General features: G+C 34.6%; 1 protein-coding gene across 1 annotated transcript; it reads left to right on the top strand.

Moving 5' to 3' along the window:
* The first annotated feature begins 754 nt into the window (after positions 1 to 754).
* Positions 755 to 14135, top strand: cfap91 (cilia and flagella associated protein 91). Its single transcript, XM_059499674.1, has 17 exons — positions 755 to 916; positions 1049 to 1125; positions 2861 to 3018; positions 3726 to 3797; positions 3945 to 4001; positions 4111 to 4295; positions 4462 to 4639; positions 5188 to 5345; positions 6072 to 6254; positions 7275 to 7408; positions 7476 to 7589; positions 8065 to 8136; positions 8226 to 8372; positions 9836 to 10057; positions 10779 to 10927; positions 11510 to 11601; positions 13327 to 14135. Exons 1-17 carry the CDS (start codon positions 829 to 831, stop codon positions 13581 to 13583), a joined length of 2343 nt encoding a protein of 780 aa, XP_059355657.1. The 5' UTR covers positions 755 to 828; the 3' UTR covers positions 13584 to 14135.
* The last annotated feature ends 4327 nt before the right edge of the window (positions 14136 to 18462 follow it).

The following is an 18462-nucleotide window of genomic DNA, read 5'->3' as shown; positions in this document are numbered from 1 at the left end:
AATATCAGCATGATTTCAAGCAAGGCTGCTGATATTCACTGCACGACTGTGTGAATGAGAAGTTGCATATATTATAACATATTATGTTACTTATATTACAAAATAGCATTCCGAACACTCTTTGTAGTTTATAGATGATCATAAACTCATATGTGACCCTCTTCAAATCCAGATGTGCAATAACAGAAAAAAGATTGTCATCACGTAGTTATATTAACTAATATGCAATAAATGACTAGGCCTACCTTATTCCAGTTAGTACTGCAACACCATGTCATTGCTGTTTAATAAGGCTGTTTTAAAATCTAATGAAATACTACACAACATTAAATTACATAATATAACTTGTATTAATACATTGTTTGTATACTTAGACCTATAACGTTACGTATATCATGAAGATAAAGGATTTAAACAATTTAGAGAACATACGGTAATATTGATATTATGGTTTAAAGTGTCAAATGTTTTAAGATAAATCACCTTAAATCTGAGACAGCTAAATGAGATATTTTAAGGTTATGTTCGGAGACTGTGGGATATTCAGTTTACCTCAGCATCTCTGCAAGCTTGTGACACGTCGGCCTCCAAACGTCTGTCTACATCCACGTGTTCATATAAATCTTATGTTATAATGAATACAAAGTTTTAGACCGGAAAAACAACAACTTTTGGAAATGAATGACGTTTTGGAGGACGTCGTGGGTTTGTTTTGAACGCCCTCTGGCGGTGCGACAGCGGTAGTGACGTGGTCAGATGTTTACGATCTCCATGGCAACAACTGTCCCGAACGCTCCCAAATAAAACACGCACCAGTTACACGCAGACATGAGCGTCTCTGTGACACGCACCTTTCAGAAGAAAAATGAGGGCAGTAGGGGATTCAGACCACAGAGGACCTATGATTATCTGTACGGTGAGTTACAGCTGCAAACCAATGGCCTGTTTGACCATTAATATATTCGGATGTTATAAGAGACTCCATATTGTGTCATTTATTATTTAAAAACTCTGATGTGTTGAACTGTGGATGTTGATGCTGCTTTAGACCCTGTGTACACATTGTCAGCTGATGTGGATCACGCCAGGGAGAACTTTCGGGCTCATGCCTCAGTGGATCGAGTGGTAAGTTGACAGACCCATCAAAGAAAGCAAGCAAATACATTTTTAAACAACTACAAACACAGAACAGTTAATCGTGTGATAATAGTGTTTCAGATTTTGCAGATTTATGTGGATACTGAGTCCTTGAACTTTGTGCTTCTACTTTCATGTAAACACTGGAGACCGGAAAACACAAACACAAAGTCGTTTTCCACTGCGAACTTAAGTTCAAGTTTGATGAACTCTGACTTTGATTGGGCAGAGAGAAAACACACTGACCCAAAACAGGACTCACAGTAGCCTGTATGTAACTCATTCTGGCTGAATTAAAAAAAAGTACGTCACAGAAATGATTTACTCAAAAAAGGGAATATAAAATTACATAATTACTTCTATTGTCTTTGAAATAGCCAAATTGGCAGATTTACTGGCAAAATGTATGTTAAACTAAAATATACTTCCAAGTTTTAAATCTACACACTTGTATGTCATTTATTTGAATATAACTGATATCTCATATCTGTACCAATGAAGTTGCAATTTAGTATATAACTTTAAATAAAAACACACTACAGTTAAAATTATAATCTTTACATGCTTTAGAATGTTATACTCAAAACAGAATCTTTCGTGTATAATCATGACAAAAGATTATCAAAACATAATAAATTAATATAAACACTATGCACAGTTTTTAGTCCACATGTAGCATGGTTCCAAGTTATAAATGCATTTTTCCAAGTACCGGTAAGTAAAAAAAAAAACGTAATACTTGCAATTAATTATTTTTTTTACACATGGAATGAAAAAAGAAGATTGCAAATATCTCAGCATGCAAGTACCGTATTAAGAGAAAAAAAGTCTTATGCTGGTTAAATAGGTTTGTAATTGTTTAGTTTGCAAATGACTAAAATGCTGCAAGTCTGAGGTGCTAAATTGCTTTAGGTAATTGAAAGATAATGGAGTACCCTGCTGACACTGAAGTGGTTATTTTGAGTTATTACGGGTCTCTCTGAAATACTTGATTCTGATTGGTCAATCGCCGCATTCTGCTCACTAAACAGTGAGTTACAGTATATTGTTCTTGGCAGCCTGTATCCACACTGTGCTGGTTTCTTGTCTGTCGAATCACAACACTCTCACACTATTTCAGCTCAAATCATTTATTTATTAATCTTGTTTTTTAATCTCTCAGGGCAATGTACAGCCAGTCGTTATCACATCATGAATTCTCTTTTGTGTAGGACAGTCTGGCCATCAGTGAGATATACAATACAATTATTTAGAGCTGAAAATGACTCTTTTATCTCATGGCCAGCACAATACCCTTTGTATCCTTTGGGTATTGCTAGTGAACACAAAAACATTTATTTGAAAATAATTAATGGCACTAATGTAAAAGAAATAACAAGTCTGAAATTTTGAATGATGGTGTTTTTGAATGATGTATTTAAAAAAAAAAAAAATGGAAATAACCATTAACATTTTTGTTTCATTCTTAACACATCAGAAACCTTAAAAGACTCATATCATGAGGAATGAAAATGCCTCTGATCTTTGGAAATAAAAGTTTATTGAATTAAAACATTCTGTAATTTTATGTACTCAAAACATCTTTCCCAGAAACCAAACGAATCCTTTTATTGAATGTAAAGTGGAGAGATGTTTTGTTCTGTATTTAAACATTATAAATGCACCAAAAACAGTATGTTATGACCTTGTTAGAGTACAAACAGTTGTGTTGTGTCTCTGTCAGCGGAAGGTTCCAGAATTTAACTCCATGTTTAGTAATCTGCCACATCACCCTCGTTTCACCTTACGCCTTGAAGCCACCGAGCCTGTGCCTGTGTTCATCGATCAACGCTGGCGAGGCTTGGCCGAGCAGAAGAGACAGGCCCTGCAGCAGCTGACGGGGTAAGAAATGATTTGCATGATAAAAATAAATCTATTTCTTTTTTGAATTGTGCATTTTTGTGATATTTAGCATTTAATAAACAAATTTCCCACAGATATCCACAGAACGATTGAGCTGTTTTCTGTTTTTTTCTTTTTTTCTTTTTTGAGTTATTTCTTTTTTGTGGATTCTTTTGGGATATTTGAAGGTTTTCTATGTTCTCTTGCAGTGCACAAAATTGATATATACTACTGTTCAAAAGTTTGGGGTCAATAAGGTTTTTTTATGTTTTTGAAAGAGTCTCTTACTCTCTGCACCATGCCAGGCTGAAAAGAAATGCAGTCAACAGTAAAATTGTGAAATACTACAATATAAGCAACTGTTTTGTATAATTGCAAAGTTGAAATTTTAAGTAGCTAAATAATTATAATATTCTGATTTGGTGCTCAAGAAACATTTTGATGAATGTTGAAAACATTTGAGCTGTTTAATATTTTCATGGACACCGTTATGTTTTTTTTTTTCAGGATTCTTTGATGAAAAGAAAATTCTAAATAACAACATTTATTTAAAATAGAGGTCTTTTGTACCATAAATGTCCTTAATGTCACTTTAGATCAGTACAGTGCATCCTTGCTGATTAAATGTATTAATTTAACTTTTGAGTGATAGTGCATGTTGTATATGCCAATATTGTTAATCCTGAATAATTTTGTGTCCGTGAAAGGGTTGTGTCTCAGACACATAGACCAAACCACACAGATGTGACAGGAATGGACCGCTGGAAGTTTTTCAAATGGTAGGATATAGAGAAAAGTGAATGTGAATGACAATAGCTAAACAAAAGCTGTTATTTTTTTTAACAGGTAAAGTGAACAAATAAGAATAATGTTTTTCTCTTTCACTTTCTTTCCTTCTTTTTTTTCTGCCATTTCCTTTCTCTCAGTCCTCTTATTCCTTTCGCTCAACAGATTCCTCCTGATGTTGTATTTGCTCTGCCAAAGTAAGTCAAATTGTGCTTGTCACTTCACCTGCAGCTTCTATTAGAGTTAAAATCTGGACTTTCTTACTATCTTTCTATACATCTGTCTTGACATTAATTTTTCTCACAGATCTGACTTCCTTTCTGCTTCTGATGGAGATGAAAAACGGTCCCCTACTCCGTTCCAGCGGAGCGTAGGAGTTCAGACTGATTATCGGGAGAGTGAGACACAAACAGACCCCTTCACTCCAGACTATGTGATTCGTCCTGGGACAGCCCCCCCTGAGCTGCTCACACTGGCCACACTCACATGGGGTAAACAGCACTTAACATAATAATCATAAATAATACGTATTTCTCACCAGTGCCTAATCAATCTAATACAGACTGACACTGAGACAATGTTGCAAAAACCTTTGCATGTGAAGCTTCAAGCATTTGCTGAGAGATGTCTTGGTTAGTCAACAGTGGTTGTTTTCAGGCCGTGGGCTGCCTGCAGGGCTGGCAGAAGTAGAGATGATTGAGAGGGCAAGACTGAAGAGAGCTTGGGAGACAACTCTGCCCCCGCTGAATGACCTCTCTCAGCTGGACAAGAGGAGAAGGATGATGGAAGAGATGGAGAGGAAGGAATGGGCATTCAGAGAGAACGAGATAGAGAAGTGAGCACTGCTTATAGGAATAGTTTTCTGAGTTTGATTCATTTATGCAGTATTTGCAGTGGTTTCTCTGGATAAGGTGGATATTTGGCAAAAAAAAAAAGCGAGATGCAATGCTCAGGAATGGTTTTGAAAAAAGCACTGTGCCCTGAATGAATGTCTCCTCTGCCATGTTGCCAACAAATAAAACAATTTTAAACAAAAGCTTACAATGCTTGCCCCGCCTCCAACGTCTTCTGATTGGTCTTCTATGTTTTGGAACTGGCTTTGATGATCAGCACTGTGCATTAAAGTTGAAATCCTTTTAACTTGACACAACGTCATATACGAGATGCTGAGAGAGACGGGAGACACAAGCATAACAGACATACATGTCCATCTAGAGCATGTTTACATAGAAAACAATGGAAAAGTAGTGCAATGGAATGGATAAACGGTTTCTGTGTGAGCAGCCCCTTAAGAGACTAAAGAAGTAGGCTACTCATAAATTTACTTCTACAAGCACAAACACATTCGTGTTGACTGTTGATGTTCTTCGTGTGTTTTGTTAGGCTGCAGGAGGCACGGCTGACCCTGCTGGTGCAGCTTCTGCGTCAGAGGGAGGAGAAGCAGGAGGAGGTCAAGATGGATCGTCTGGATGTGAGCTTTTCCCAGCACCAGCAAGAGAAGGAGGCGCAGATTAAGAAGATACGCAATGACTACATCATTTGTGAGGCCACAGTCAGATATACCATCAATCATACTTAAGTTGCACTAAAAAGGACCCATTCTGTTTGTGGCAGTAATGGTGAAATCACAACTGACGTTTTGTGGCTTTTAGAAAGAGTGTTTTGCTTTTAGACCATATACTGTAGATGCTACAAGCATGTGATTTTACAAATTTCTATGCTTTGATCTGAAAAAGGTGCATTTTATCAAATACTTAAAAAAAAACTACGTATTTTAATGCATAACTAGCGTAGCTTCTGATAGCGCTGCATGAGTTATCAGCCGTGTCATCTAGTGGTTGTGTGGTAAACCTAATATAAGTAATAATATCATTATTATTAAATGGTGACAATACGTTTCTTTAGCTGATCATATGCTAGTAAAATATGAAACATTGACAGAATAACCTTTAACATATATAAACATTTCAAACCTTTCTCTTCAGACCAAAAATGCTGATGAATCACTTTACCACATTTACATACACACAGAAAAGTGCTTAGAGCCTTCTACAAAAAAAATTGTGAGGCATGAGAAAAAGCCATCATTCCTACAAAACTACGAATTCAAATCTTCAGCCAAATGAAGCATAGAATATATTAAGAGCTGCCAGGACATCTGTTTTTAAACCAGATCACGTTTAAGTCGTTTTATTATTCTGATTTATGAAATAATAAGCATGTAGATCCTGACGTCATTTTATTGATCATTTTCCTGTTTCTAACAGCATTGCGGAAGCTGCTGGCTAAACGGAGGAATGTGGAGGGAAAGCTGCAGAGACGTGATATCATAAAAGATTACTCAGATTATGGGTTTCAGACATACGCACCTCGGTCACGGATTGGTCAGATCCCTGACCGAAATTCCAACCGCAACGTGGTCAAGAGTCACTTTCTCAGCACGTATGAAGGTCAGCTTCTGTTTACAGATGTTGTTTTCCTTGAGACAATTCAGGATACTGTAAAGTTTATAGTCTTTTTTTAAATTGAATGCACATAAAATTTTTATTCTATTATTCTATTTATATGTCTTTCTTTGTTCGATATATTCTGATATTCTTTATTTGTTTACTTTATTATTTGTAAATGTTATCCATAAAACTCAATGACCCTATTCTACTTCTGCTGAAATCAGAGTTTATTGAGGAGAAGTGTGCTGTCAATAACATTGTAGTTCTCATACCACTTAAAAAATATAAAAATAAAAAGTTGATAAATGTGGATAATTTTATAAAAGTACAAAAATCCAGTGTTTCTATAGTAATTTTAGTCAGTCCTGAAAACAAAAAAACACAACTTTTTAAACTTAAATAAAATAAAATAAAAATAAACATTCGACATCAAATTGCATTAAATATTTTTATTTATTTTAATTATTATTATTTTACAAAGCACTGCACATGACATGCAAAAAATAAAAATAAATAAATAAATCGTGTGCACGATTTACTAATTAGTTCCCTTGATGTACTGAAACATGCACACGATTACTATTTCGTTCCCACAATTTGTTAAATTATGCGCACAATTTACTAATTTGTTCTCACACGATTTAGTCTACAATTTTTTATCCTGCATGCCATGTGAGGGACTCCATATAATTTTTTTTATATACATTATATTATAAACGTTTTAAAGTAGAAAATACAATTTTTATATTCTGAATCAGATCATTCTGGTTATTAATCAAAGATTGATTTTTCTAAGCAATTACAATAATGTCTAAAACCTAGTTAACAGAGAATTGAGGTTTAAAAATTGCTTCAGATCAGAATATCATAGAGATTTAGGTGTATTTTTTTGTTGTTATTTCAGAAAATGTATTTTATTTAGTTTAAAATAAGTTATTTTACAAGCACGACCTGTTTAGCTGAATTTCGAATCACTACGGATGTGGTGAAGGCCTGCAGTGACATCTCTGTGTTTCTCAGGGCTGTTAGAACTGGAGACAGGTCTTTCTCCTTCTGTCATGGAGCCTCGAATCAAAGTGCCAAGACCTAAAGTGACTAAAGGCTTCATCTCACGCTCAGCCCGCAGAGAACTAGAGCTCATGAAGACTCATCAGGTAATGAGCAGCTGGCTGGAGGTGTATGAAGTGACAGATATCCTCCTGAACTCTCCTTTCCCACTAGGCTCTGAAGGAGGAAAAGGGGCGTGTGGTGGAAAAAAAGCCTTTGCGGTTCCTCTTTAAGAGGGAAAAACCTGCTCCACGACCTCCAACCCCTGCGGTGGAAGATCCCCCAGAGGTACAACCCACATACATGCTGTAGACAATTCAGGTTTTCCTTCTAAGATCTGGCTTTTGATGAGAAAGTATGCAGGTTGCAAGTCTGATGTGTATCATTTTAAGCATGTAGAAGTTATTATGAAAGATGTAAAGATGCACGTTAAGTGGGTCAAAAAGCACTCTGAAGTTCACCTAATTGCATTAAATATAAAGTTAAACTGTTACGCATTTTTATTTAATTGCACTTAGCATGCAGTTTCTCGAATATAATTTTTAATTATACTATTCCTGTAATAATTACTCTTTTCCTAAGTGTATTCTTTTTCACAACAGTAAGACTGTGCTCAAAAGTCCTAAAAGAAGCACTTTTCTAAAGAGATCTGAGGATACTACTACAGTATATGATGCACTGCCTTTCCTTGACCATTTATTTTGTAAGTCGTTTTGTATGATGCATCTATGACTCTGAGATATCGATGTAATGTCTATAACAGGGAGATGAGGAAAGGGAACTGGCCGTTATCTTTCTGCAGAAAGTGCTGAGAGGAAGATCCACACAGAATCAGGTAAGGCTCAGCGGGCGGAGCGTGGCTTTCTAACTGACGGCTCGTATAGTCGTCGATGTGACTAGATAATGATGTCTGATGGTTGGCAGATGTTCGAGGGAAAAGAGAAACGGTTGGAACTGATCCAGGAACTGCGCACCACCCACGCACTGCAGAAGGAGGAACAGGACAAGAAGGAGGTGGAAAAACAGGTCAAACTCGCCCTGCAGAGACAGAGAGACATCCAGTCTGAAAAAGTAAGACCGGAGATGTATGCTTACGATATGAAAATAAGCACCTGCTGTAGCATGTGAACTTTGACTGCTGAAACTACATACAGTACTTATCACAGTACAATCAAAATACAGCTGTGCTTTGGCATGTACCGCAGATCTTTTCTGGGCTTCTCAGCATGGGTCACATTTTCCTGTTTTGAAATGAAACCATTCAATGAAGTATGAAAACATTTTCTTTCCCTTTTTTTTCTGTCATTTTTAGAATTTAAAACCTTCTCCCAGTGAAAAATAATAAAAAACAATGAAAGCTAATTTTAACTCAGTCACTGGTCATTTGATACAGATACAGTTTGATCGTAAAGGTTTGTGGAGCATATTTTATTATTAAAGGAATAGTTCACACAAAACTGAAAATCTGCTGAAAATGTATTCACCTTTAGGCCATCCAAGATGAGTTTGATTCTCCATTCAAACAGATAATTTATTTTCAATAACAGAGAAATTTGGCATTACATCATTTATGCAGTGAATGGGTGCCGTCAGAAAGAGAGTTCAATCATTTGATAAAAACATCACAATAATCCACACAATTCTAGTCCTTCAATTAACATCTTTTGAATTTAAAAGCTGGATTTCTGTAAAAAAAAAAAAAAAATCCATCAAGGCATTTTTACTGTAAAAGGTCACTGTAGCCAAAATGTGAGTCACTAATCCATAAGTCAAATTTTATAGTGGAAAAAGTCCATCCCATACACAAATGTTTTTTTTTTTTTTTTTTTTTTTTTTTACTGTTTTCACTTGTAAACAGTGATTGTTCTCTGAATATTTTTCGGGTGATTCAGACGAGACGCCTTTTTCACTTCAGAAATCAATATTATGGACAGAAGACTCCAATTTTAGCCAGAACCAATGGTTTGAAGTTTTTAATCTCTTTAAGATTTATTTCATACTAACACACCTCAAAAAACATTAATTGATGGACTGTCTTGTGGATTACTGTGATGTTTTTATCAGCTGTTTTCACTCTATTCTGATGGCACCCATTCACTGCAGAGGATTCTCTGGTGAGTAAGTGATGCAATGCTAAACTTTTCATTTTGAGGGATACTATTTGATCATTTGTAAAAGCATAGCATACATTTCAATTAAAAGGAAGAATCGATGCTTACACTGAAGGAAAAGACTTTAGATTTTAAATATAAAAACAAATAAAAATAATCAATTTAACGTTAAAGAAAAAAAACATAAAATACATTATTGCCTTAGGACAAAAACAGAATAAATAAATATATATATATATATATATATATATATATATACACATATATGTTATGAGCCTATGTGTGGTCTAAAATAATAATTATAATAAAAAAAAGTCACTGAATGAGACAATGTAAGGATGAACTATGATGAGCTAGGATATCTCATGTACTAAACTGATTAAATTATTTTTCTTCCTTCTTCTCCCACTGTCTTTCTCTCAGGTGTCTCAGATTGAGTCCTGTATATCTGGGCTGTCTGGAGGAGTGATAGTGGACATGCTGGACTTTCTATCTAAAGAGCTGCTCCGGCTGCAGGAGGAAAGGCGAATCCATGCCTTCACCCTATTGGCTGAGAGAAACCGTCGTATCCGTGAGGCTGAGGAGAGTGGAAGACGGCAGATCGAGGAAAGGAGACGCAGAGAGGAGGATGAGATATTTAAACAGGTCACTAGAACATCCATTCACAATAAATGTGCTCCTAGTTCTACCTAACAAAACCATACACTACCATTCAAAAGTTTGGGGAATTATTTTGTAAAAATGAGTCAGTTTATGCAGCAAGGAATGTGATAAACTGACCAAAGGTGACAGTAAATATCACAAAAGATTTTTATTTTAAATAAATGCTGATCTTTTTCATTTTTGCTCATCAAATAATCATGAAAAATGTGTCAGTTTCCACAAAAATATTAGGCAGCACAAGTGTTTTCAACATCGATAATCATGAGAAATGTTTCTTGAGTAGCAGATCAGCATATTAGAATGATCTCTGAAGGATCATGGGACTGAAATTCAGCTTTGTCATATCAGGAATGTAACATTTTGAAACATTCATACAGAAACCCTTATTTTAAATTGTAATAATATATTTTTACTGTAATTTTGATCAAATAGATGTAGCCTTGGTTAGCATGAGAGACTTCAAATTCTTTACAAAGTAAAAAAATGACCTCTAACTTCTGAACATTAGCATATGTTAGTGAAAGTAAATGGTTTATTTTCTTTGGTAAAGCAAATTGCCATAGAATTCTTCAATGTCACGAGCCAATCAAAATGTGTGCCCCAGTCACATTGTGTCATATAATTCACTCTTGTACTACAACCAGCATCTTTGCATCTTTTCTATCTGAGATCTCATGTCTATCTGTATATCATTTGGTATCAGGTGGTCAAGATGCATCAGGACACAGTAGACATGTACCTGGAGGATGTCATCCTGGGCTCCATTAACCAGACAGCTGATGCTCAGGCCAGAGAGGAGATTCACCGCAAGTCTGAGGAGCTGAACAACATCACCTATGCCATTGAGGAGACGTATGTTCTTGGTCACGAATGCTGTGACATCCAGTTGAACCAGTTTTGAAGACCTCACAACCAGATTGCTTATTGTTGACCAAGAACCACAAACTAGATATTTCAGCAAGGTCAAACTATTTTAAATGATCAAAATAAAAACACTTCACTGAATGCTCTTGAGGAAAAGGGATAAAATATAAACCTTTAGATTTCAATATGTAGAAAAGATTCCCTCAGCCCTGTCCTGACATTCAAAGGCTGCAAGACATGTTTCTCGCTGACAGTTGTTTACGTCAGAGGTTTTATTAAATTCAAGATCATTTTTGAGCTACCAAGTGAATAGACCCAAACTGTGTGAATGCATTCTGTTATTATAACCTTGAACTCCCAATACATTCATAATTTCCTTGAATAATTTGTATAAAGACAGGCCATATAAAGTAAAGACCTTGATAAAATAAAATGATGCATGTAAGGTGCACATTAGATGACTTTTTTTGGCTTTCAGGAGGTCTTGAAATGAAAATATTCAAAGCCATGCTTAGATTGGTCTACAGGACGACTTCCTGTATGTCTTTCTCACTCTGTGTATACGTGCAGGAGGAACAGTCAGCAGTCTGAAGAGATCGTGGCAGAACTCGTCTACAGATTCCTCATTCCTGAGGTCCAGAAGACTGCTGTCAGAGAAAGAGGTGAGTTATTCAATCAGGCAGTTAATCAGTAAAATAAACCAAAAACAAAAAAAACCAAGCTATTACAGGACAAGCCAAGTTAGACCTTAATGTTATTATCTACGTAACCTTGTGCCATTTAAAAGAAGTGCACTGTTGTTTTTCTTTGGAGTGCAAAGGGATATGAGGAGCAGAATGCACCACCTTGCTCTTCTAGATACAATGAAAGGAGATGCTTACTAAAATCGTCAAGCTCTAAAGGAATAAAAAAAAAAAAGAAGCTTATGCTGTATACTATGTATATATATATATATATATATATATATATATATATATATATATATGAAACTATCAATTGAATAACAAATATAAAAAATATATTTGATTAATTAATTAAAAAAGTGCAATCATGTGAGGGTGAGTAGAACTGGGCCAGCAGGAAAAAAAATCACTAGTCTTGGGGTTTAAGTCTTTAAACTGGTATTGAAATATTACATTTAGCATTTCACCTTCAAGTTACATGAGGATAAGCAGGTGATAACAATGTCTATTTTTCCATTACTGAGACATTAAGTGTCATAAAAACTGGTCGTGCATAAAAGCATGCCGTTTCTGAGGTTGCAGACCACACAAACATAGAGAACAAAGACATATTCAAAAATGAACAGTTTTTTTAAGGCTAGTTCAATGTTCAGTTTTGATTTATAGTGACATTGCAAACATCTTTCTGTTCTATGTAGTGCACTCTATTAATGTCTTAAAAGATTTGAAAAGCCTCTTGCAGGTCTTTTCACTGCTAAAAACTGTCACATTACCAGTATGGCCTATTTGTTAAGATTGACTTTTTAATGACCTGTGGCTTTGACATGTGTTTGTATCACAGTGGGAGTCATGTGGCCTGTGTATTTAATGAATTATCCTCGCTATTTGCCACAGTCTGTTTTTAATTCCCTATTTCCCCATTATTTGCCTCTGTGTAACAAAGGTCTCAACTCTACAGCTTGCTCAGGTGACTGTAACCACATGACTTTGTACATACAGTACAACAAAATTGAAATGAATGATTTGTTGGGGATATTTCACCAAAAATTACTTTCTTTGAATCATTTACTCTCTCCATGTCCTACAATGCTGTATGATGTTTATTTCTTCTGTGAAACATATAAGCAGAAGAAAGTTACACAATGCTTTCCATTCATTAAAAGCGGATTGTGACCTGTGACTGTTAACCTCCATTAAGAACAAAAAGCAGCATAAATGATCACAAATGAACAAGTCTAAATATAAAAATAAGTGGAAAAATACATTTGATGAATGGTGCAGATGAAAGCATTCACAGAAATCAGTCTCCCATTAAAATCCTGGCAGGTATGAGTCATTTAATTAGTCTTTTAATAATATTGTTTAAACAGAAAAAACGAGTGCCATTATAAAAATAAAAAAAATGTTGGCTAATTTGACACCTTTCATCAAGTGATAGCTTTAACTGAGCTCTAGGTGGCACTATATTAAATATCTTTTTATTTTTGCCAACCTGTGTAGCTTAGAAACGAAGCAGATTTTTATCTGAATCCTTAAGTGCCCCACGTCTCCATGCATATCAATTTTCATAAGGATTTATTTCATTTTTCCATTTGGACGTGTTTTTTCAGGTTGTCTTGTCTCTCAGAACAGACATATGACTCAGCCTTGTCCCACCAATTGAAAAGCACTTTAAAAATGTACTATTTGCTCATTTTCTTTTAGTTCGTCAGAGCCAGAGAAGGCATCTGGAAGCAGCTCGTTCGATCATCAGTAGCAGCCCTGGATCTTCCGCGGTCTCCCAGCCCCCATCTCCCTCAGACAGAGCCTCCTCCGCAGTCCTGAATGACATTCTCAGCCAAGTAGAGGACGCTGTTCCCAGAACTGTGACCCCAAGAGACCCTGGACCAGCACAAAACAATCTGACCAGTGATCCAACATCAGCAGATGCTCCCGACGGGAATGGAAAACATGCAGATTGAGCCCATGAGCAGTAAAACAAAACATTAAATTCTTGACCTTTACATAGTCATAATAACTGACTTGATTTGTCCTACAGTACTTATAGAGACAGAAAGAGTGAATGAACTTTGAAAGAACAGTTCTAAGTTAATGGTTACGCAATAAAACCAGCATTTATTTTCTCAGTAAGTGCCACTTTTTATCATTAATAATGGAACACATCAAAGTCTGTAATTAATTGAAAGTGAAAGCATAGCTTAAAAGCAAAGACTTTCAGACATCTTCATGTTCATTTGTAAGAGAAAAACTCAATAAAAGACCATCATCTGGAACAATTTCCAGTATTGGCCTATTATGCTCTAACATAGTCTGGGTGGCTTTTTCTCTGAGCATTAGGTCCAATAGACTCATGTCTGAGAAATGTGCTGTATCTCCTAAAAAGATAGACAGAATGATAAGGGAGATTTAGTAGGCCTATACGCTGTTCTTCCAAGCTCAAATGAGGATCTGTAGATCTTATGTTCCTTATTAAATCGCTTATTCAGGTGTTTGTGAACCTAACCAAAACTCGTTTACATGAAAGGTCAAATTACAATCCTACAGTCCTCTGACTAGCTTTGTGAATCATCCATTTAATCCGCTTTGCATAACAACCTGCATTTAACTGAACAGGCACAAATACATTTAGCATTCTTCAGTGTGAGCTGGAGGCTCTGTCTCAGTTTTGTTGTTGTTGTTTGGCAGTGAAACAAAAAAGAGTTGCATGCTATTCTTAATCCAGCCAGTGTATTATTGTAGTGTGAAGATGACTATAAAAGCGGAAAAGTGGAAATGTGTACTTTCTGTGAATAAAGGTGTTCAGTTTGTGACCATAAATCTCAAAAGACAATTATAATTTTTCAAGAATGAGGATTGCAGTTCATTAGCAATTAGCAATGGAAATCTAGCGAAAACGCAAATTTCACTTATAAAGTAATTTAGTTTAGTCTGTGAGTAGCCTAATTTTGGAGTGCGGTAAAGTTAGTTTTAGGTTTGATATTTGCTGGATATTCTCCTAGGCTTGCTTTAGGGACCGTCTGCAAATTTACCTCTTAGTACAAAACGAAGTCCAATAATCAATACAAATTATGTTTCCAAAACCACAGAAAATGCCTTGTGGGCAAACTGACAGAAAATATTTAACCAATATGTCGCTACAAACAATATCTCCCTCACTGTATGTACGGTACACACAAGCTATTTTCTTTAAAAAATTACTATAATTCGCCAAAAGTTTTTTTTTTTTTTTTAATGTTCCAAAGGTTGTAGGACATTTGTAGTTGCAAGACTGACTTACTACAGGTGAAATTTTGCCAATATCTCCCTTACTGTATGTACAGTACATAATTATTCTTAGAAAACAATTACTGTAAATAACCATGAGGCTATTTTTATGTTCCAAAGGTTGTAGTATATTTGTAGTTACAAGACTGACTTACTATGGGTAAAAGTTTGCCGATATCTCCCTTACTGTATGTACAGTACATAATTAATCCAGGAAAACAATTACTGTAATTGACCAAAAGGTTTTTTTCATGTTCCAAAGGTTGTTGTACATTTGTAGTAACAAGACTGACTTAGTACAGGTGAATTTTTTCCCAATATCTCCCTTACTGTACATACAATATAATTATTCTTAGAAAACAATTACTGTAATTCACCATAAGGGTTTTTACATGTCCCAAACGTTGTAGTAAGTTTGTAGTTACAAGGCTGACTTACTACAGGTGAAATTCTGCAAATATCTCCCTTATTGTACATACAGTAAATAATTATTCTTAGAAAACAATTACTGTAATTCACCATAAGGGTTTTTTCATGTCCCAAATGTTGTAGTAAGTTTGTAGTTACAAGACTGACATACTACAGGTGAAATTCTGCCAATTTCTCCCTTACTGTATGTACATTAGATGATTAATCTTAGAAAACAATTACTGTAACTCACCCTCAGGGCTTTTTTGTGTTCCAAAGGTTGTAGTATGTTTGTAGTTACAAGACTGACTTACTACAGGTGAGATTTTGCCAATATCTCCCTTACTGTACGTACAGTACATAATAATTCTTTAAAAACAATTACTGTAAATCACCAAAAGGGTTTTTTCATGTTTAAAAGATTGTAGTAAATTTTTATTTACAAGACTGACTTACTACAGGTGAATTATTGCCAACATCTCCCTTACTGTACGTACAGTACATAATAATTATTTATAAACAATTACTGGAAATCACCAAAAGGGTTTTTTCATGTTCCAAATGTTGTAGTAAATTTTTAGTAACAAAACTGACTTACTACAGGTGAGATTTTGCCAATATCTCCCTAACTGTACGTACAGTACATAATAATTCTTTAAAAACAATTACTGTAAATCAGCAAAAGGGTTTTATCATGTTCCAAATGTTGTAGTAAATTTGTAGTAACAAAACTGACTTACTACAGGTGAGATTTTGCCAATATCTCCCTAACTGTACGTACAGTACATAATAATTATTTAAAAACAATTACTGTAAATCACCAAAAGGGTTTTATCATGTTTAAAAGGTTGTAGTAAATTTTTATTTACAAGACTGACTTACTACAGGCAAATTTTTGCCAATATCTCCCTTACTGTACGTCCAGTAAATAATAATTCTTTAAAAACAATTACTGTAAATCACCAAAAGGGTTTTTTCATGTTCCAAAGGTTGTAGTACGTTTGTAGTTACAAGACTTACTTACTACAGGTGAAATTTTGCCAATATCTCCCTTACTGTACGTACAGTACATAACTATTCTTAAAAAAAACAATTAAGGGAGATATTGGCAAAAATTCAACTTTAGTAAGTCAGTCTTGTAAATACAAACTTACTACAACATTAGGAACATGAAAAAAACTCTTTTGGTGATTTACAGTAATTGTTTTTAAATAATTATTATCTACTGTACGTACAGTAAGGGAGATATTGGCAAAAATTCACCTGTAGTAAGTCAGTTTTGTAAATAAAAATTTACTACAACCTTTTAATCATGAAAAAACCCTTTTGGTGATTTACAGTAATTGTTTTTAAAGAATTATTATCTACTGTACGTACAGTAAGGGAGATATTGGCAAAATCTCACCTGTAGTAAGTCAGTCTTGTTACTACAAATTTACTACAACCTTTGGAACATGAAAAAACTCTTTTGGTGATTTCCATTAATTGTTTTTAATAACCATTATGTACTGTACGTACAGTAAGGGAGATATTGGCAAAATTTCACCTGTAGTAAGTAAGTCTTGTAACTACAAACGTACTACAACCTTTGGAACAGGAAAAAAACTTTTTGGTGATTTACAGTAATTGTTTTTTTTAAGAATAATTATATAATGTACGTACAGTAAGGGAGATATTGGCAAAATTTCACCTGTAGTAAGTCAGTCTTGTAAATATAAATTTACTACAACCTTTGGAACATGAAAAAACCCTTTTGGTGATTTACAGTAATTGTTTTTAAATAATTATTATGTACTGTACGTACAGTAAGGGAGATATTGGCAAAATCTCACCTGTAGTAAGTCAGTCTTGTAACTACAAACATACTACAACCTTTTAAACATGAAAAAACCCTTTTGGTGATTTTCAGTAATTATTTTTAATAACCATTATGTACTGTACGTACAGTAAGGGAGATATTGGCAAAATTTCACCTGTAGTAAGTAAGTCTTGTAACTACAAACGTACTACAACCTTTGGAACAGGAAAAAAACTTTTTGGTGATTTACAGTAATTGTTTTTTTAAGAATAATTATATAATGTACGTACAGTAAGGGAGATATTGGCAAAATTTCACCTGTAGTAAGTCAGTCTTGTAAATATAAATTTACTACAACCTTTGGAACATGAAAAAGCCCTTTTGGTGATTTACAGTAATTGTTTTTAAAGAATTATTATGTACTGTACGTACAGTAAGGGAGATATTGGCAAAATCTCACCTGTAGTAAGTCAGTCTTGTAACTACAAACATACTACAACCTTTGGAACACAAAAAAGCCCTGAGGGTTAGTAACAGTAATTGTTTTCTAAGATTAATCATTTACTGTACAAACAGTAAGGGAGATATTGGCAGAATTTCACCTGTAGTAAGTCAGTCTTGTAACTACAAACTTACTACAACATTTGGGACATGAAAAAAACCTTATGGTGAATTACAGTAATTGTTTTCTAAGAATAATTATTTACTGTATGTACAGTAAGGAAGATATTGGGAAAAATTCACCTGTAGTAAGTCAGTCTTGTTAATAAAAATTTACTACAACCTTTGGAACATGAAAAAACCCTTTTGGTGAATTACAGTAATTGTTTTCTAAGAATAATTATGTACTGTATATACAGTAAGGGATATATTGGGAAAAATTCACCTGTAGTAAGTCAGTCTTGTAAATAAAAATTTACTACAACCTTTTAAACATGAAAAACCCCTTTTGGTGATTTACAGTAATTGTTTTTAAGGAATTATTATCTACTGTACATACAGTAAGGGAGATATTGGCAAAATCTCACCTGTAGTAAGTCAGTCTTGTTACTACAAATTTACTACAACCTTTGGAACATGAAAAAAACCTTTTGGTTATTTACAGTAATTGTTTTTAATAATCATTATGTACTGTACGTACAGTAAGGGAGATATTGGCAAAATTTCACCTGTAGTAAGTAAGTCTTGTAACTACAAACGTACTACATCCTTTGGAACAGGAAAAAACCTTTTTGGTGATTTACAGTAATTGTTTTTTAAGAATAATTATACAATGTACATACAGTAAGGGAAATATTGGCAAAATTTCACCTGTAGTAAGTCAGTCTTGTAAATATAAATTTACTACAACCTTTGGAACATGAAAAAAC

This window comes from Carassius carassius, chromosome 19 (assembly GCF_963082965.1).
Source record: "Carassius carassius chromosome 19, fCarCar2.1, whole genome shotgun sequence".
Lineage (NCBI taxonomy): Eukaryota > Metazoa > Chordata > Actinopteri > Cypriniformes > Cyprinidae > Carassius > Carassius carassius.
The sequence above is the reverse complement of the archived record's forward strand: the minus strand, read 5'-3'. Positions and strand labels throughout refer to the sequence as shown.

What these genes read in the sequence shown, in the direction of transcription:
- cfap91 (XM_059499674.1), top strand. Translation starts at nt 829, where the DNA reads ATGAGCGTCTCTGTGACACGCACCTTTCAGAAGAAAAATGAGGGCAGT. An exon ending in GAGACATCCAGTCTGAAAAA is followed by an intron (nt 8,373 to 9,835) that starts GTAAGACCGGAG and finishes TCTTTCTCTCAG; the next exon opens with GTGTCTCAGATTGAGTCCTG. An exon ending in AGGATGAGATATTTAAACAG is followed by an intron (nt 10,058 to 10,778) that starts GTCACTAGAACA and finishes ATTTGGTATCAG; the next exon opens with GTGGTCAAGATGCATCAGGA.